Source organism: Vombatus ursinus, unplaced genomic scaffold (assembly GCF_900497805.2).
Source record: "Vombatus ursinus unplaced genomic scaffold, bare-nosed wombat genome assembly UNPS02014778.1, whole genome shotgun sequence".
NCBI classification, from domain to species: Eukaryota; Metazoa; Chordata; class Mammalia; order Diprotodontia; family Vombatidae; genus Vombatus; species Vombatus ursinus.
In genome coordinates, this window is record NW_020954556.1 from 50,761,858 (window position 1) to 50,782,896 (window position 21,039).

At 35.0% G+C, this 21,039-nt stretch overlaps 1 protein-coding gene across 2 annotated transcripts in view; it reads left to right on the plus strand.

Annotated features, from left to right (window-relative positions):
* The window catches only part of LRPPRC (leucine rich pentatricopeptide repeat containing), a 115,485-nt gene that overhangs the window by 22,323 nt on the left and 72,123 nt on the right, over window positions 1–21,039 (plus strand). For both annotated transcript variants that reach the window (XM_027865255.1, XM_027865256.1), the window contains exons 4-14: window positions 2,384–2,505; window positions 2,604–2,662; window positions 3,991–4,077; window positions 4,660–4,786; window positions 5,144–5,288; window positions 5,728–5,894; window positions 6,115–6,220; window positions 6,301–6,408; window positions 12,355–12,473; window positions 16,327–16,420; window positions 19,922–19,988. In XM_027865255.1, the coding sequence (XP_027721056.1) occupies window positions 2,384–2,505; window positions 2,604–2,662; window positions 3,991–4,077; window positions 4,660–4,786; window positions 5,144–5,288; window positions 5,728–5,894; window positions 6,115–6,220; window positions 6,301–6,408; window positions 12,355–12,473; window positions 16,327–16,420; window positions 19,922–19,988 (1,201 nt within the window). The remainder of the gene's footprint in view (window positions 1–2,383; window positions 2,506–2,603; window positions 2,663–3,990; window positions 4,078–4,659; window positions 4,787–5,143; window positions 5,289–5,727; window positions 5,895–6,114; window positions 6,221–6,300; window positions 6,409–12,354; window positions 12,474–16,326; window positions 16,421–19,921; window positions 19,989–21,039) is intronic.

Sequence of the window (21,039 nt, forward strand, 5' to 3'; positions counted from 1 at the left end):
ATATGTGTGAACAAATAATTAACAGAGGGAATTAGAATTAAGAGGGTTTAGACAAGGCTTCCTGTAGAATATGGGATTTTAGTTGGAACTTAAAGGAAGACAGAGAGGTCGGTAGGTAGGGATGAGGAGGGAGGCCATTCCGGGCAATGTCTTGAGCCAAGAGATGGAGCATCTTGTGGAACAGCAAGGAGGACTCTGTCTCTGGATCATAGGGTACGTGGCAGGGAGGGTAGGTATAAGAATACTGAGAAGATAGGAGGGGACTGGGTTATGAAAGACTTTGAATGACAAACAGGATTCTGATTTGGATCCTGCAGATGATAGGGAGCTCCTGGAGTTTATTGGGTAAGGAGGTGACATGGACCTGGACTTTAGGAAATTGAGGGTGGATTGGAGTCAAGAGAGACTTGAGGCAGGCAGACCCACCAGCTGGTTATTGCAGTAATTCAAGCATGAAATAATGAGGGCTTGCAGTATCAGAGAAGAGAAGGAGGTATGTTTGAAATAATGTTGCAAAATCGGCAGGGTTTGTTAACAGATTGAATATGAGGGGTGGTTAGACAGTGAGGAGTTGTGGATCACACCTAGGTTGGGAGCCTAAGGAACTGGGACTTTGCAGGGCACTCCTGGGTGGTGATACCCTTGATGGTATTTGGGAAGTTTAAAGTAGGAGAGTGTTTAGGGAGAAAGGTGTGATGAGTTCCACCATGTTGAATTTAAGATATGTGTGGACATCCATTTTGAGATGCCTGAAAGGCAGTTGGAGATGGGAGATTGGAGGGACAAGATGGGGAGATCATTAGCGTAGAGCTGGTAATGAAACCCATGGGGACTGATGAGATCACCAAGTGAAGTAGCACAGAAGAAGGACAGGAAAGGGTTCAAGACAGAGCCCTGCGGAGCACCTGTGGTTAGAGGTATGGCCTGGATAGAGATCCATGGTTTTAACATTTTAATATAAGAAAAGGAAAAAGCATTATATATGAAAAATTGACCTTCATAAATAATATTTAAAAGTATATGTTAAAATTTGACATGATAGTAACGAAGCTTACCTGCTTGTCTGTGTTCCCTTCTGCTCTCAGTTACCTGAGTATTTAAAAAAAAACTATTTCTTGTATGCTTTGGTTTTTTTTTTTTTGGCATCACTATCTCTGCCTACCAACTCCATCAATAAATGCCCTTCCCTCTTGTTGGCGCACTGAAGATCAGCAAATCCCCATATTAGCTATGTCCAAGAAAATATTTCTCATTCTAAACCTCTAGTTTGTCACCTCTTCTGCCCAGATCATCAGTCTTCTGAAGTCATGATCGGGTATTGTCGTGATCGTGGTTCTTAAGTCTTTCAGACTCATTTTCTTTTACATTATTACGGTCATTATAAGTATTATTCTCCCTGTGCTTGCTTCATTCTGCATCAGTTCATGTAGGTTATCCTAGGTTTTCTCTGAATCTGATGTTTTTGTAATTTCTTACAGTACAATAATATTCTGTTATAGTTATAAAAAAGATTACTTTTTCTGTTTTGGAGAATGGATAAAAGTTGCAGAGGCCAATTTAAATTTATGTAAGGCCAGTTCTAGGACACTCTGTCTCAAGAAGTAGTCAGTTCCCTTCAAAGGCCTTGTTCAGGGGAATGCTGGTTAACTGTTTATTGGGTATGTTTTAGGACTTGTTCAGGCATAGGTAGGATTGGAGACCTCAGATCTTGTGATTCTGTTAACAGGAGACCTTTATTTATTTGACTGAGGTCATGTGAGTCTGAAGAGCTGTAAAGCAGACAGGCCATACAAATTTCAGCTGTGACTGAACTAATGAACATTTTAATGTCTATGTTTTGTGGACCAAACCCCCTTGTGCCCCCCAAGTTTCTCTTGAACATATTCATAATGGTAATGTTAGTAGCATTTTCTAACAGAAAGGACTATAAGAAGTCTACTTCTAGAATACTGAAGCATTTGAGAAGGCTAATCATTTTATCAGTCATTAATAAGCATCATTGAAGCACCTAATATGTCAGGTGCTGGGAATGCTAATACAATAAGTGAAACAATCCCTACTTATAGGGAGTTTACATTCCAATGGAGGAGACAACAAGAACATTCTTAAGGACATACAGAATAAATATAAAGAAAATAAATGCCATTTAATTATTAGTAATTGCTTTCTAAAATGCTTAGGTAGCACTTAGTTCTAGCAGATATTTTGTATAGGCAGGCTCAAATCTCCTTAAGATGCTTTAGTGATAATTCTAAATTCAAATTCACAAGTGATATTGTTGCCCATCCATTCTGTGTTTGATATTTTTGTGAGATGGCAGTTCTTATGTTCTACTTTGTGAGAATGATATGATTCAGATAATTTAACCTTTTTTCATTTTCAGGTATGACATATGATATAAGTCACTACAATGCTTTACTTAAAGTGTATCTTCAGAATGAACATCAATTCTCACCAACTGATTTTTTGGCAAAAATGGAGGAAGCAAATATTCAGCCCAATCGAGTAAGTAGTCTCTTTTGTGGGGAATACATAATAAGATCCCTTCCCACTTCCCCCCCCCCCAAATTAAAAAAAAACCAATTTTTCCATTTTCTTGACAGGTTACATACCAGAGGCTGATCGCTGCTTATTGTAATAAAGGAGATATTGAAGGTGCCAGGTATGACTTCATGTATTCATTTTTATGTTAAAACTTTTTTTAAATTGGGGGGAGATCACATAGAATTACTATGAAAACTATGCAGTTTGAATTGAAAAGCAAGTCCAGGAACAATTTACTCGAAGATCTTTGGTAACATGGCAGACAATATAATCCTTACACCAAAAGAAAATAAAGTATTAGTCTCTCATAGGCATTTTGACCTCATTTCATGTTGATTTTTGTTTTGTCATGTTTTGTTTTGGTGAGGCAATTGGGGTTAAGTGACTTGCCCAGAGTCATACAGCTAGTGAGTGTTATGTGTCTGAGGCTGATTTGAACTCAGGTCTTCCTGACTCCAGGGCCGGTACTCTATCCACTGCGCCACCTAGCTACCCCGGTGTATTCATTTTTTAGGCTAGTGTTTTACAGGGATGGGGAACTACACAGAACAAATCCCCTTAAGAGAAGGATTTGTTCTGTAAAACTTATACTCAGACAAAAGGCCACACTCAAGGACCTAGATGATTAGTTTAGGATTACCCACCCATCTCATTGTAATTTGTTTTCTAGGAAGAAAACTTAGCTACTTGAGAGATTCCTTTTGTCCATGTCCTATACTTTTTAAGTACCATCCCATGCAAGCCAACTGTATTTTTTCAAAAAAATTATTGATATCTTGCTTTGTTATTCCCTTTCTTTCCAAACATATCTGTCATTTACTTGTGCCCAGAAATCTATCCTTTGTTTATGAATTAAAAAAAGTAATGTGAAAACTTAGCAGCGCACTGCCCCTTCTGATAACTGTAAATTCAGGGTTTCCCATCCCTAGGCCTTTACCTCTCAACTTTTACTTTTGCAGCTTTTCCCATTTTTTAGGATGACTATACTGTTCAGTTGCTATTCTTTGCATTTCCATTGTTGTCATTGTTTTGTGTTGCTTCTTGGTTTTGCCTCTTGCTCTTTGCATCAAGATGGGAGAGCTATGGTTACCATTAGTTCATCTATCAAACAAAAGTGATTCTGGAATCTGAGGACGTGGATTTATTTAAGTCCTGTCTCTGACACTGTTTACCTGTTGGACCAACGACTAGTCATGGGACTTTTTGCGATCCTTTCCATGAGCTAGTTCTTTGCTCATAGAAAAAGCCCTTTGCTTCATCCTCAATTTTCACTAAATTGGTCCTCTACTGTTGACTAGTAAATTTGACTAGTAAAACAGATAATCACTTTGGAAATATTTTTATATTATCATTTAAGAAGTTTTTTTACGGATTAATCCTAACTATGGCAAAAACCATCATTATTGCATTATAGTTTTTCTGATTAACATCATTTCTCTCTTTCAGCAAGATTCTTGGATTTATGAAGACAAAGGATCTTCCAGTCACCGAAATAGTATTCAGTACCCTTGTTACAGGGCATGCAAGATCTGGGTAATATAAAATAAGCTATTTTAACTGTTTAGTGACATAAAAATCCTAAACCTTAACTCTTCATCTCCTTGAAGTCTGAATTATCTTCTGAGAAAGAATGTGTACATCATTTCCATTACACTTGGCCTACTTCCATTAAATTAAATTAAATCTTAATATAGAATTAATTTCTATTTCAAGTATTGAGATTCACCCAATTTATCTATGTGAGGTAATTAATTGGTTAGTTCCTGAAAATGTTAAAGAAGTTACTTAAGTGGTGATCTTATTCTCAGAAAAGGTAAATTTGGTGCCAAGAGTAGTTTATCATGTTAAATCAGTCCTACCTGAATATCCCCTTAATTATTTGATCATTTGTAAAAGTTCATTAAAATAATGACTTTTTATTTATCTTGATATTTCCGAAACCTTGGACTGTGATTACATACATTTAAGCTTTGGAACATTGTATTGATACATACAAGTTACTTTTTACTTGAATCTCACATGTTGCCATCTTAGATAATAAAACAATTTTAGATCAATATAAGCAGACTTGTTTAAAAACATATGTCTTTTAAAAATCTTTCAAATAATTTATAGGGATATGCAAAATGCAGAAAACATTCTTTCAGTGATGAGAGAAGCAGGGATTGAGCCTGGTCCAGATACTTATTTGGCATTATTGAATGCGTATGCTGAGAAAGGCGACATTGATCATGTTAAACAGGTATGAATTATGCAGTATTAATTACACATTGAAGAGATTTTTTTTTTAAAACACCTAACATTTAAATTGATTATGTAACAAGGCAAGAAAGTAGAAGTGGAATTTATTCCCATTTTACCATCTGAAACATTCTCCAGTGGTCAGAATTATTTAGGGAGAATTGTGTGTTATTTAGCAACTTAATGTTATTTTAACATGTAATGGCTATATTCTTGAAATTAAATATATTATTTTTAATGTAACAACTACTATTTTTACCTTTAGAAATGGTGATTATTTTAGTTTTGGAAAAGAAAACCTTTTAAATTTAAATATGAATGAAAGCCTTAACTTTTATTATCTTGGAACTATCTACAGACTTTGGAAATGATGGACAAGACTGATAACTACCTTATGGACAGAGACTTAATGCAAATTGTCTTTAGCTTCAGCAAGGCTGGTTATCCTCAGTACGTCTCCGAAATTTTGGAACGCATGAAATATGAAAGAAGATATATTCCAGGTTGATTTTTAAAAGATATATTATAGTTGATAAAAATTTGAACTGTATCTTTTAATGTTATGGGGGAAAAAACTTTTTCTTAAAAGTATCTCAGTCGAAGCTATGGTTAGTGGCATAGGACCTAGAAATCCTTTGAAGCCAACATATAAAAGTAGCTTCAATTTTAAATGAACTTATATTCAGATAAATTAAGTGGATGTTTTAATTTAGATATGTTTTCTTTGACTTCTAAAATCAGGTTTGTTTTTTTTTTAAAGGTAGATGTATGTGATCTGTGTCTTTGAATTGTTATGTTTTCTGGATGATAATCAGTTTTCCAGTGCTGCAGATTGCTCTTGAATGTGAGACTGTGGTTCAAAGTAAGGGATAACTTGAGTGGTAGCTGAAGTGTAATGTTATTTAATTTACAGCAAATACATTATCTGTGTTTATTTTCTAGATGTGATGAACCTCTGTCTGAGTTTAGTGACGGAAAGATTGGAAGATGTAGCAATGCAAATTTTAGTGTCATGTCCGAAATCACTCCTGGAGAACGCTCAAGAAAATGCTTCTAACCTAAACAACTTTGGCAATTTTTTTTTACAACATTGTGTCTCCATGAATACGGTATTCAGTTCATTCTTGACTTCCTGAAACTTGCTGTTTAGGACAGAATTACAGAGGAAAAAAATAGGCTTTGAGAAAATTTTGAAGCTCTAAGGATTTTGTGATAAGAGTATGATATTACCAATAGAGACTTTTTCCTTCACACTGTTTTTGAAAAAAAAATATTGGATACTTGCAGAAGATGAGAGAAGGCTGACAAAATATATTCATTTTCTTTTAGCCCTTCAACAAGTTGGAAGAATTTTGTGAAAAGTTAAAAGAAGAGAAGCTGCATGTTGCCCCTTTACAGTTCACATTGTACTGTGCTCTGAAAGCCAAGAAAACTGGTATTCCATTCTTAAATTGAAAAAAATGTAGTAGATTTTATCTTGAAATAGTCTTTATAATATTCCCTGTTTTTTTCCAGCTTTGGCAACTGACCTCATGAAGGCAATGAAGGAACAGCAAGCTCCTATCAGACCACACTATTTTTGGCCATTGCTAACTGGACATCAAAAAGACAAAAATATTCAAGGTTAGCTGTTTTATTTCCATGTTTGCTAAAGGCATAATTCAGTAACTCATTTTGAAAGGTTATAACTGCTTGGAGCATCTGTGCAAGCCTAATTAAATTCTTTGGTGATAACTATTCAGAGTAGAAGAATTTCTTTTGGACATATGGGAATGTTTACTCTCATGCAGATTTCTCTCAATCATTTTTAAAAACAACATATGGTTTTAAATTTCATTTATTTTACTTATTAGTCTTTAATTTTTGAATTCAGATTCATAATGAAAGCATAATGGCAAAATAGTATCCATTATTAACTTTTAAAATGAGGTCTTTTCTTTCTTGCTATTACAGTCTCTATAAAATTAAATATTTATAGATGCTTTCAAAGTGAAGCCACATCCCAAGTTTAGGTTTAACTAAAACAACTGAGAAGCTTAATAGTTTTCTTTGTGAAACATCTTTTTTTTTTTTTCCTTTTAACTGATGAGCTAAATTTGAGCTTAGTTACAGTAATAGAAAAGGCAAGGAAACTCCTGTTGCCAGATGAGTGATCATGACCTGACAGCACGCTGATTGAAGGACAGAAATGCAGTCTTTCGGGTCCTTAAGTACGTTTCAGCATTTAGCACACTTTTCCCTGTTACACATGGGATGTCTATGGGCTATGAATAAGAATGGAACAAATATTAAATTTTAGAGTACAGTGTCTAATTCTTTGGTTTGCGTTATTGGTAATTCAGAAAGAGTAGTCTCATAAAAAGATGCTTTTAACAGAAGTACTTTCCCCTTGGGGAAACAAAAAATGGTCTTTTCCCTCTTATCTCACAGTATAATGTGTTCTAGAATGAGATGCAGAGTTCTTAGTGTGACATTGGGTGACAAACAAAACGCACAAACACAAAAAAAGGGCTTTTAGCAGACTGTTCATATTGCAATTTTATTTTAAATATATAGTTGTATTCGGGTTTAGAAGAAATGCTGAAACAAGTATTCCCTAATTGTTTCTGACTATAAAAGTCTCTAAATCCTTTTTAGAAAGATCTTTGTGAAAACATTATGCATTTTTATTAACTCTTTGCATATCTTATAGTTTTGAAACTCCAAGGTCACCTATAACCTCGTGTTTCTGAGATAAAAAGTTAGTATCATTCTGTGAAAACTTTGCTTCATGTATTATCTCTCTGATTTGATCTTTTAAAAACAACCTTCAAATATGTTTATCGTTTTTGTGATTATCAAATCCTAAAATATATTTGATAACTGTTGTTGAAATGTTTAGGTGGTTAGTCAGTGAAGTCTTTGCTCTCCTGAACAAACCTTAGGCTTAAATCACTGTAGGTGATTTGCTAAATTCATGGTAGGTAAGTGAGTGGATAAATACGTTCAAGGACCTACTTTCTGTCAGACATCACTTTTCTTCGTTTGTACTTTATGCTACTATCCCCTAAAAGAAGCTTTAGTTGTATCCAGGCCCAATTAAATCTAAAATCAAAGATCTGATCTTATTAGCAACAAATCCACTTACTGCTTAGTGGAGAATTCTACTTTTGAGGACTTTGTTAAGATTTAGTGAGATTCAGTGGCTTGCCTGTGATCCCACAGCTGTAAATGTCAAAGGCAAAATTTGAACCCACGTCTCCCTAACTCCCTAGTCTAGGGTATAATAACATAGAATCATATAATTGGATGGGACTCTAGAACTTATCTAATTAAAGTGCTTCATTTCATAAATGAGAAAAGTATGACCCTCCCAACTTGAATGGGATGGCTCTTTGAGGTCTGTCATCTTGACTAATAACACAGCTGTGGCTGGCTACGTTCTGGTTCTTATTTCTTTTTTCCTATCATATAATTTAATTGTGTTAAGCAATACTATTTTTACTTTACAATAAGCCCTACCTATAAGAGTATGGAGAAAAGTTTAATCCTTTCTCTTCCCACACGTGCCACCCCCCACCCCCTGCCAATAATTTATATGATTCTCAGTGATGTCAGTCTTTAGAACTCTAGACTTCTCTTTTTAGAGATTCTCCTGTGTGTATGTGTGTGTATATATGCTTTTTTTTTGGCCTTTATTTTTACCAATGACAGGATTTATAATTACACTTTTCTTTAATATTAAGAGCACATTCATTTTAACTAATATAGTAGACAGATTGTTCTTGGACATAAGGTGAATAAGTGTTGTTCTTTGCTCTGTTAAACTTCCTGAAGCCAAATGTGTACTCTCTCTCTTACACACACAGACAGAAGTAATTTAAATGAGATTCAGCTTTGGTTGAGGGAAAGGTATACATCTGAGTAGAAAACTACAAAAAACAGATATTGTTAAGAAGTAACTTTAAATCACCAAATAAAGTATCTCAAGGTTGCCAGGAAACTGACTACACATATCCCACTGAAGCATAAGCAAATTTGAAAGAATTCTGGCTTTTTAACCTCCAATTTCAGACGGGTCATGGTGTTTTTTCTTAGTTTTGTCTTCTATAGCACAAATGCAAAAATCCTCATAAACCTAGCTTATTTCACTGTTCAGTTTTTGAGAATGGATAAAAACTAAAAACAACCAAACTAATTTAGGATCAGGATGCATTGTGGAATTGTAAAATGAATATGAAAGGTGAAAACTTAATGACATAAAGAATTATTATTATACACTTAAAGATACAGGGAATTGACCTTTACAGAAAGTGAAGAACAGTGCTTAATGATGATGATGATTGCAGTTTTAGGACCAGGTTGTTGCTACCATAAATTACAGAAGGGTTATCCTTAAGGAGTTCAAACTTAACAGTCAATGTAGATGAATGCAGGGAAATGGTTAGAAACTTTGCAATGTAAAATTGATCCATCAGAAGTTCACTTGTCTTTCATGGACTTACAAAATTACCATAGTGAAAATACAGACCTGGAAGTATCTTAGAGAACTCAACCATTACAACTATAGCAGTATCTAACCACATTATTGCCAATGGTTGCCTGGATATTATATTGAGTCATAAGTCTTAAGAACAGCACTTTCAATATTACTCATAGTCGTTGCTACATGGGGGGGAAGGTGTGTGAACACTTTCCAAACACAGAGATCTAGCAGAGGAGAACAAAGAATGTCCAAGATAAACAAGATGAGCACATAAATCAGTTATCCAGCCTGCTCCTAGAATTGTAGCAAAGGTACTTTCAGTTAGTCTACAAAGGATGAGCTCACATACCTGTGAATACCAGAAATAATTATTTCATCTATCCTTGCAGTATTCTGTAGAACATTAAATGTGCAGGAATAATAGGACAGTTATTTGTCCCAGCACCATTTCTGTTTTAATCTCATCAGGGAAAGTGAGAATGAGATCAAAATAACAGCTTTCGTATTCCTTGTGTGCAAAAATCTTAGTTGGACAAATCATACCTTTTCCAAAATTTGTTTAAATCAAAAAGTATTTTGATAGGCAATGAAAACTCAATTATATTTTCTGCATCTACTTTGAATCACTTTTAGTAACCCTTTTAAAGAGATGTTTTTGGTTAATAGTACTAAAAAAAGATGTTTTCCTCAAATTGCCAAAGGGATGCAATGTTGTATAGTTGGAAGAGCAACTGTGCAATTAAAATGAAGAAGTTGAAATCATGTGTTTAATATAAAAAGTAAGTGTACTTGGTTTTTTTAATTTACTAACGGCCAGTTTCTTTCTTGTTCCAGAAATAGCAGGAGAGTTACGTTTTATTGCAGAATTTACGTGTGTGTGCTTTAAGTTATGACTATGATAAAACTTAAATACTTTCAATTGGTTTTTGTTAACAGTTTATGGTTATGCTGATCCATTAGCCATACTATGTTCTTTGGCCACCCTTTGTCTCAGAGATTAAAAACAGCTGGCTATAGAAGAGTTACATTAGATATAGGTGATAGAAATATGAGCTCCTTGGAGCAGCGACTTTTTGTTGTGATTATTATTTTTTTTTTTTTTGTATATCCAGATTCTTTTAAATCTTGTTTCTTCTTATTAAATATTTGTGATAGTTGACTCCTCATTGTTTTCAAGAGTTAATTCATTTCAATAGTGTGATTTGAACTTGTAAGTATTCAGTAGTGTTTAGGAACATATTATATACAAATTAAATTGCTAGTTACTGTGTATACAAGAGACACTGATAGTTTCTGGATTTCTTTTTTAAAGATTTTAAGAAAACTGCAAATAAAGTCATATTATGTAACAAAGATCTAAATTGTGTTATATGTTTGTATTCATAGGTTGTCCGCATCAGAATAAACACAGGTTTCCTAAAGTTAGGACAGTCAATTTTCTCTTGTGTTTTTCAGACACAGAGTTATGTGGACTTTTGTGCTTATGCTTGTGTTGAGAGCTCGAGTAGTTCTGCTAACCTGAATTATTTCCTAATATGATAACTTGCTGGTTTTTAAATTTGCCACATTTTCAAAGTAATTTTATTTCTTAGAAACATTTTGATAGTTAAGATTTCAAAAATGGTAGAAAAAATTAATAATTCTTTTATATTTTTTGATTTTTTGAACCAAAAATAGAATCTTGTTCAAATCATCCTTGTGCAGAGGTGCAGAATTTAGTCTTTCCTGTATCATGAAGGGCTTAGAGGGAAGGCACACCATGGTGCATTGTATAAAATATTCAACTAGGTGTCACTTTCCTGTAGGTGACTCCTTGGGAAAAAGGCATAGATTTTTAAGGGAGAAATTTATGTTTGATAAATAATAAAAATAATATCTTTTTGCTATTACTTGAAATTGTTTCCTCTAACTTTGCTAAAGCAAAAGCATAATCTTGATGTTAGGTATATTGACCATAATATTTGCCAGTTCATTTTTATTTCATTCTCATACCTGACCAGTTTTAGACAGTATTTTTTTTTTTTTTAAGACAATTGGGGTTAAGTGACTTGCCCAGGGTCACACAGCTAGTAAGTGTCAAGTGTTTGGTCTGAGGCTGTATTTGAACTCAGGTCCTCCTGACTTCAGGGCCAGTGCTCTATCCACGGTGCCACCTAGCTGCCCCCTTTAGACATTATTCTTAAGAATGACTAAATAGTTCTTGTAAAAGGAGGTAGACTTTTGCAATTAGGAAATAAACTTTGTTCAGAAAAATTGAAATTCTCTAAGCGTGTGTGCATACTCCGCTTTTAAAAAGACAGATGTCTGTTATCAAGAGGTAAAAGAAACGTCTTATCAAGAAATTATTTAAAAACTAAGACACACAGCATCAGGTTTAAATGCAATGAAAAACTAGTGTGTTTGGATTAAAATGCAAAACGTCTGTTCTTCACTTGTGTTTTTTTAAAACTGAAAAAATGAAAGAAGCAAGTAGATTTTCCCACATGTATTCATGATAATCCTGTTTTGAAGTTTCCTTACTTTGAACATACTGAAGAAAACCTTTCCACCATCTTGTTGAGTCTACAACCCAGCACCTTGTCCCAGGAACATGGCTAAGCCCAGCGTTACTATGGCCAGAGCCACTCTTTTGTCATGCGGCACATACTCTGTGAAATGCAGTTTTACTTGCTTGACTTGAATATGAAGGACATGTGTGTCCTCTATGTAGCAGCGCATGAAGGATTCTTGTTTTTCTTTCAAGTGGTACTTTTACACTATTATACTTGAGTCATAAACATGTTTTGTAATTGAAAAGGTGATTAACGGGATGCTTGGGATTTATCCAACTTACTGCTTCCTCTGGTTCAGGAGGACCCCATGCTAAATTCATAGTGAGAGTGGAATGCTTTATTATTTTTCTGTCTAGCAGTCTTGTTTTCCTTTTTTCCCACCTTTCTGTGTTTATCAAGATATTGCCAATATTTAATTGTCTCTTTAAAAATTATGTTATGAAGATTTAAACTTCAGTGTTTTTTTTTTTTAAAGGAAAATTGAACTGAGCCTTTTCTGTTTTATTCCACTTGCTTCATCCCTGTTCTGTGCTTCTGTATTTTTCTTTTTAGGCATAATTGAAGTTGTCAAAAGAATGCATGAGTTGGGAGTAAATCCTGATGCTGAAACATATGGGAATTATATCTTTCCCGCTTTTGATAGTATACAATCAGCACGTACTGTACTACAGGTGAGTCAAATATGGCTTTTGATTTTGAAATATAGATCCAAATACTTGAGCTTGAGACTATAGATCAGGCCAGCACAACCTGCGGCCCATGGGTTGCTTGTGGCCCACGGGCACACCAAAGGATTTTGGGTGGCCTGCGAAAAGTGTGGAAGATCATTGTCCCAGTCTGTCCTATGTTCCCCCCCCCCCCCAAAAAAAAATAGTTTAGAGAAGGTCTGGGAACCAGTTGCTGCCATGCCAGTTCTATGTTTAAGGTGGTGGAGGGGCTGATCCTTGCCTTTTGTTAGTACAGGGAGCACCTGGATCCCACACAGCTGGGTACCTTCTCTCACATTTGGAGTTGTAGAGAGTGGACCAAACCACCAAATGGCTGAGTGACTTGGCCAAGACCACAAAGATAGACAGGGTGAGGTAGGAATCGAGCAAGGGCTTCCTGACTTCACAGTCATGCTTGTAGACATTTATAATGTCTAAAAAGCTTTTTCAATCTTTGACTTAATTATAAATATTAACGTGAAATTTATGATAAAGGCAAGATTTATGTGATAATCATTTTTTCTTCAAGTGTCATCTGTTCTTTTTCTCCTCTCTCCATTTGTTAGTTCCCTGATGTTTCTTATAGTCCCGTTTCCCCCCCACCCAAAAAAAGAAACCACACTAAGAAGTATTTTTCTTTCTAAACCTTTTGGGGGGAAAAAAAAGAAAATAAAAAACAAGTAACCATAGTCAAACAAAACAAATGCCCAATTCACCTCATCCAAAAATGCATGTCTTCTTATTCTGCTTAAGTTCATTACTTCTCTGGGTAGCATGCTTTATCATAGGTCCCCTAGAATCATATTTGGTCATTGCATTGATCAATATCATAAGTTTTTTCAAGTTGTTTGTCTTTAATAATTTTGTTGTTATTGAATAAATTGTTTTCCTGGTTCTACTTACTTTACTGTGCATCAGTTCATATGACTACTGATAGCTTGAATTTTTTCCATTGAAAACTATTTGTTCATATATGTTGACAATTTATCCATTGGGGAATGTCTCTTGTTCTTAAAATTTTGAACCAGTTTCTTGTATTTCTTGGAAATCAGGACTTTATCAGAGAACTTTGGTATTAAGATATTTTCCCAGTTAACTGTTTCTCTTCTAACTGTAGCAGCAAAAAGTTGGACTTTATGTAATCAAAATTGCACCAAGTTTTAATCTTATTTGTCTTTTATTTGATCTTGACCTTTTCCCTTAGTATGTAGAGGCGAATGGTATCAGAGCAGACTGCAAAGGATATTCCAGGCAGATCCATCAGCAGGTTATTGCAGTAATGCAGGTGTGAGATGATAGAGACCTGCGCCAGGGTAGTGGCAATATAAGAGGAGAGAAGAAGACGTATTTGAAGGGATGTTGCAAATGTAAAATCAACAGGCCTTGGCAACAGATTGGATATGGGGGATGAGAGAGAGTGAGGAATTGAGATTATCCCTCCCATTAGGGATCTAATAGAAAACTTATGTAATGGGCATTCAACAAATCTTAATGAAATTCTATTGCTAAGGGAAAGGACGTGAATAATACAACATATTGAATGATTTATTTACTTTATTTATTTACTTAATTTGGATTTGCTCAATATTTCACTGAACTTTTAAATACAGAATCTGGTTCTCCTAAGGCAAAGAAAAATAAATAGCAATAACCAGCTCCAATGTCATCTGCTCCATGAAGCCTAATCTCTAACCTAACCCATTTGCCCATCCCATCAATACTCAACTTGCCCCTCACATTTCATCAACTTTGTTTTGAATTTCTTTAATGTACTTATGTAACATGTATTAGAGCTATTATTTTTAAAAAATTTATCCTCAACTATACTGTAAACTGTGGCTTCACTAATCTGGGTACCTGCTTGGACTCTTCATGTGACAACATACATTTGTCAATGTACAGCACATGGATTTTTCCCGTTATCTTTCCCACGTGTACTTTATTCCTGCTTCCAACCCATTAGTTGCCCATCTGTCCTTTTGCTCCTCACTGCCGCTTCTTATGGTCTAGGTTCTCTCTTCCTTTGAGGTTAGTGCTGTTTATTTCTATGGTCCAATCAAAATCTTGGTGGCTGTTGTCTATAGACCTCCAGCTAACTCTCCTTTCCTCAATGAGTTCAACACATGGCTCACAATTTCTATCTTCTCCAAAACTCCTGCTTTCATACTAGGGGACTTCAATATACATCATGACTCTGCTTCTTCAAATAGCTTAAACTACTCAGTTCCTCAACTTACTCACTTCTCATGCCCTACTCCCGCATCTCACCTCAGTCACAAAGATGGTTATGACTCCTGATCTTGCCATCACCCACAACTGTACTAATTCCAAAATCTCCTTATCTGACCATAATCTGTTGATTTCTGACCTTTCCTTCTGCCTTCCCGTACCAAATGCTACCCTTCATCCACATTGTGACCTCCAGTTCCTTGACTCTTCAATTCTTTGCAAGGTCATCTCTCTTGCATTAGCCACTCTCTCTTTCTTCCCCATCTTGATGTCTTGGTGAACCAATTCAATTCTACACTGTCCTCATCTTGAGTGTGTAACCCTTTATCAGTAGCTGATTGTGCCCTGCCAAGCCTTGGCCTCAAATCACTCCCACCATCCACTAAGAACTAAGGTAGAGTAAATCACACAACCATTCTGACTCAATCCACTACGTATTTGTTACCCAACCTCAACTGGGCCCTCACTGTTGCTAGGCAATCCTATTAAACACTCCCTTATCAACACGCTATCCCAGGAGTGGGGAACCTGCAACTCAAGACCATATGTGGTCCCTTAATAACAGGATTTGTTCTGTAAAACTTGGACTCAGTCAAGGCTGCACCCAAGGACCTAGAAGGCCACACGTGGCCTTGAGGCCGCAGGTTCCACACCCGTATTCTGGGCAATAGTTCTTTCAAATTTTTCTTCCCACCTGAAATCTTCTGTGGATCTACCTCTTCCCCTCCTATCAGCTAAGTCACCTCTTCTCTGTTTCTTTATTTCAAATCATTGATATACCTTCCGCCACCATTTCCTTAACTCCTGTCTTACATGATGAGGTAGCTTTACTCCTAACCAAGACTCCTCTCTGCCAGAACAATCCCATTCTTTCCTTTCTCTTCCAACAGACTTCCCCACTCTGTCATCTCCATTCTGACTTATTTTCAATCTCTCCTTATTTAATGACTCCTTCTCTGCTGCCCATAAATATGCCCTTGTCTCCTCCATTCTCAAAAAACTCTAATTTCATCCCTGCTAACAACCCCTGCCATCCCTGTTACCATCCTGTATTTCTTCTACCCTTTATAGCTAAACTCCTTGAAAAGGACATCTACAATAGGTACCTATCTTCTTCTCTCCTCTCACTTTCAACCCTTGACAATTTGGCTTCTGATCTCATCATTCCATTAAATATAGAAGTTTCCATTGTCTACAGGAGTATGTATTGCAGTGACTTTTTGCCTCACTTTTGATAAAGGAGATATTCTAATCCCCTCAGTAGCCCCTCATAAAGAGAAAGCACCTATCATGAATTATTAATTTATTCATATAATTTCAAGGTAGGAGGTAAGTAACCTCCCATGTATAAGAATCCTAGATTGGGAGACCTCTTATTTTTGTTGAACTCTTCATTGGTTAAATGTCTAGTTCAATTCCATGTTAAAGAGTTGGTCTAATAGATTTCCTTTCTATTTGGAAAATTGTATATTGTAGATTGAGGTGTTATAAATAATACAGTGGTGCAAAGAGGTGGAGATTGTATATCAAAATGTTCTTTGTTGTTAACTAAGAAAACTAATTTGTTCGTAAATACTCATGTCCATAGGAAAATGGGTGTCCAGTTAATGACGACATATTGCTTCTAGCTGAATTGAGGAATGAAGCAGTAAATGGAAACCTTGAACATGTCTTATCATTATGTAAGTATTCTGTTTTTCCATAACCAATGTGACATCCTGTAAATTGCTGTAAGGCAGTTGTTTCCTTAAGTTAAAGTTTAATGTATCTAGGGTACTTCATTCTTCTCTATAGCATGCAGTATTAAATAATGCAAAAGAACACTGGACAAAGAAAAGAGTGGGTCTCTTTGAGCACCACCACTTACCTACTCAGTGAGTTATCTTGAACTGTTCACTGCAGATTTCTGAGTCCGAGTTTTCTTCATTTAAGAAAAATAAATAGGCAAAAATTTACACTTATTAGCTGTGTGACCCTGGGCAAGTCACTTAACCCCATTGCCTAGCTAAAAATAAAAAAAGAAAAGAAAAATAGATGTAGTGTCATTTGTTGTGCCCCCTTCAAAGTTATTTGTATCATCTAAAAGCAAGGAAGGATGACCTGTCCTGTCAGATCCTATGATTTGTTATTAAACACTGATTTCATTAGGCACGAGCAGACAAATCTTGAAAATCATTTTTTAAAAAGTTACCATACCTTCCTTGAAATAATCTGACAATATGTAGAGAAAGCTAAATGTTACTGTGTAAAATAAGAAGTATAATAATAAGTTGAATACTAAGAAGTGATTTTACTTTTACTATATATGAAACTTAGCTTTTATTACAAAGCAGTATTTAGTATACTGTCTAGTAGAATAACTGTTTTGAAGTACGGTAGTCTCCCTTAGATATATGCAGTATTATTATTTAAAAAAAGATGCGTTGATGTGTTCATTTTAATATAAAGTACTAGCAGAATTTCCCTATTTGTTTCTGCATGTGTTATAGCTCTTTATATTGTCTATGCTCAGAAAACTTGAATTCATTCTTTTCTGTTTTATCATACACTGTTTGGGAAGAGATGCATTCATAATATAGGTTGAAATGGGGACAGTACATTGTTTCTGAGTGTCAGTTAAGGGAAGATGTTTAGTAACTAAGACCGTATCAGACTAATAATGTACGAGATAGTCTTTGATAGCATGAAAATATATCCTACCAATAACTTTTTTTTTTAACATTCTTAATTTTAAAAGTATTTTTATCAGTCATGTAATCATCTTAGTGAACAGGCATTACAGGTATAATAATTCCATTATTCTTTTATAGTTTGCAAAATTCTTTCCTTACAATAAGTCCATGAAGCAGGTAGCATTTTATAGAGAAAGAAACTCAAACCCAGAGAACTTAAGGTTTTTTGGGGGGGTCACAAAGCTATAACTATTGGCAGATTTATGATTTATACCTGTCTCCTAATTCTAAGTACAGTAGTCTTTTCACTATGTCTTACTATTTTTTTAAATAAAATTTTATTGAAATCTTTTGCTTTTACATCCCCTAGACTTCTCCCTGTTTGCCTCCTTGATAGCTGTCCTTTAAAAGATTTTTTTAAGAAGAAAAATAGTAAGAGAGAAATCAGAATAACTGACCAATACATTTTAAAAATGTGACAATATAAGCAATGTTCTTCATCTGCTGGGGAACCTTTACTTTCCTCCCAGCCCAACCCCTGTAAAGGAGTTAAGGGAGTTGCCTTCTCATGCCTATTCTTTGGCACCATACATGTTCTTTGTTTTGTAGTATTAACTTTTTTATTACTTTGTGATTTTTCTTTACGTTGTAGTAGTCATCAAGTATATTTTCTTGGTCTACTTATTTTACTTTGCATAAGTTCACATAAGCCTTTCCATACTTCTTGGTATTAATCACATTCATCATTTTTTACAGACTGTAATAGTCCATTTCATTCATCTACCATAATTTATTTAGCCATTCCTCAATTGAGTGTCTTCTACTTTTCTTCCAGTTTTTCGCTCCTACAAAAAATATTTTGGTGTGTTTGGAGCCTTAGCAACACCCTCTTTGGGGTACCTGCTCAACAGTAGAATCTCTTAAGTTACAGTATATGCCATGCTGTATTTAAGGGTTTACCAGAATGTAGGTTGAAACCCTTAAACTAATTTTTTTTACTTTGTAATCCATAGAACATTTAAAAATTTTAAATCCAATTGTATTAGAGATTGATGAAATATATGTAGATTTATCTGTATCCCCTGTATAAAATTCTTAAAATAGGTAAGAGCCTACTTAGTTCTATGGGTGTCAGTTTTCAGAACTGAAAAGAACCATTCCAAGAAAACTTAAACCATTGAAATCAAAACATTTGAAATATTTGAGGGGGGGAAAAGAGGGCCGGGAGTACATTGTAAAAATTTTTGTATCTCTGGCATCTAGCCCATGCATGTGCCGTGTACATTGGAAGCACAGAATAAGTACTTATTGAATTGTATTTAACCTTTAGGTGTATTACTTGTTTTGCTTTTGTTATTGTTGATTAACTGATTTAAAAAAAGGTGGCTGAGTTTCCTTAAGAATTTTAAGAACTATATTTAAAAATGGGTGTAGAATTATAACTAGCAGCATATCTATACATAATATTTTTATCAGTTACTTTTCAAAATTAATTTTCTTCATGTAGTCTACCTTTCTTTAGTTATTCCATCTTCTCTAGTCACTGTAGTCACATTTCAGTTAAGACAGGCAAGATCATTTGGATATAAGAACTGAATGCAAAGTTAGGGAGTAATTTAATTTAAAACTCGTGTCTACAGTTGTTACAAATAATTGGTAATTGAATTTAAAACTCAAATCTGTGTTCTTTGCGAATAGAAGGTAATGTGGGGGAATAACGAAGATAGGAAAGAAAGTTTAAGAATTTACAGTCTATTGGAAAATAAGACGTGTGCACTCAAAACAACTACATAGCAATATATGACCTAAGTACAAAAATGAATAACAAAGACAGTATGATTTCAGGGAAGTGAGAGATTAGTTTGGGCCAATTAACTTTGCACAGAGTTAGATCTGTTTTGTATTTGCAGATCATGAATGCATGCCATTGATCAAAAGGACAACTGGAGCAAATCTTTATTTATGGATGGCTCAATAAATGGTCTAAGCCATCACCACTGTGTTGAAAACCTGTTCAGAATGCGTGTTCTACTGATGTTATTGACTTAATCATCCTTAAATAGAAAGGATAGTTTTTATTTTATGTCTTTGAACTTTTCATTATGCTTTCTTTCTCACCGTTTTCTATTTTAGACTCCATGAGGACAGGGATTCTGCTCAGTGCTTCTCTAGTGTCCAATTTAGTATTTCCCCACATAAGCAAGAACTTATGTTTTTAAGTGACTATTTGTCGTGACTTAATTCTGTGGGTATTTGCCATTTGCATTGAAAAATGTGTATGGACACAGATGTGAACATAATGTGAACATTTAAAAGGGCTATACAAGCTGAAGGGGGGCATCATCAACACTACTTATTTTACATGAATGCTTTTTTAATCTTCATAATGAAGCTAATCTTAAAAAGTAAACATTGGTAATCAACAAAACATATTTGGAAATAAATTTATAGTTTAGAACAGTGTGCTGTTTTTTTTTCCTTGGGATTTAATGAAACTTTCTTCTTTTTCAGTGGTATCATCTAAATCGTCTATAGATTTGAATTCTTTTAGAGGCAGTCTGGTTTTAGGCTTTAGGAGGTAAGTTGGGAACTTACTTAGCAGTCCTTGTGATTCCTGTCTCTTTTTCATCTATGTAGGTTTTTGAAAAACTACCTCAAATAATAGGCAATTTCATAACTTATTTTTCCAGCTTAATAGCATGTCTTTGGCACAAATCCTGCTATAAAGAAGAAAATATGCACTGTTTCCTTTTAAGTAATGGTAGCTATATTGTCAATTCAATAGCTTAAGCAACTTTTAATTGTGGATTATCTAGTCTGGAGTGTTTTGTGCTTATGTTCTCATTATCCCCCACTTTGAAATATTCTTTCTCATACCATTGTCCTTCTCTCCCTCACCCTGAGCCAAACAGAGGCTGGAAGATCGCTTGTGTGAGAAAGAGCATGTATTTCCACGTGTTGCTTTCATGATTGCTCTTGTGACTTCTCAGAGCCCACTTCTGCACTGACACATCTTTAGTCATCTGACCACTTGAAGAATTTAGGGGTACCTGCCAGGATGGTTGAGGGAATGCAGTCTTTGAACAGTGTGAACCAAAGGCCACCAGAGGTCTATTTAGTGGGGACCAGATGATGCCTAACATTGAATACAGATAAAAATAGTAGGGATTTAGAAATTATGCTTTAAGGTCATTCTTTTGAGTAAGGGCAGGATACCTTAAATAAGGGAAGTAATGTTCTTAAAGGATTTATAGGAGTTAGTGTGGTGAAAACCTGGTTTCAGAGTAAGAATACCTGAGTTTGAAGCCTAATTCTGTTTCCAAGTCAATCAGTAAACACTTACTAAACACCTGATATGTGTCAGGCACTGTGCTAAGTTCCGGGGATACAAAAAGAGGCAAGAGAAAGTCTCTGCTCTTGAGGAGCTTACATGGAACTGGTATCAGTTCCTTCAATTGTAAAATGAAGAAGTTGGACTAAATTATCTTTTCCAGCTTTAAGTCTGTGGTCCTGTGAACCATAATGCATTATGAGAGTCTTGAAATTTATTGTTTGAGGGTGGAAAGAATTAATATTATCTACTTTTCCCAACATATTTCTTCTTCTGCCCTCTTCCAGAATTCTGTCCC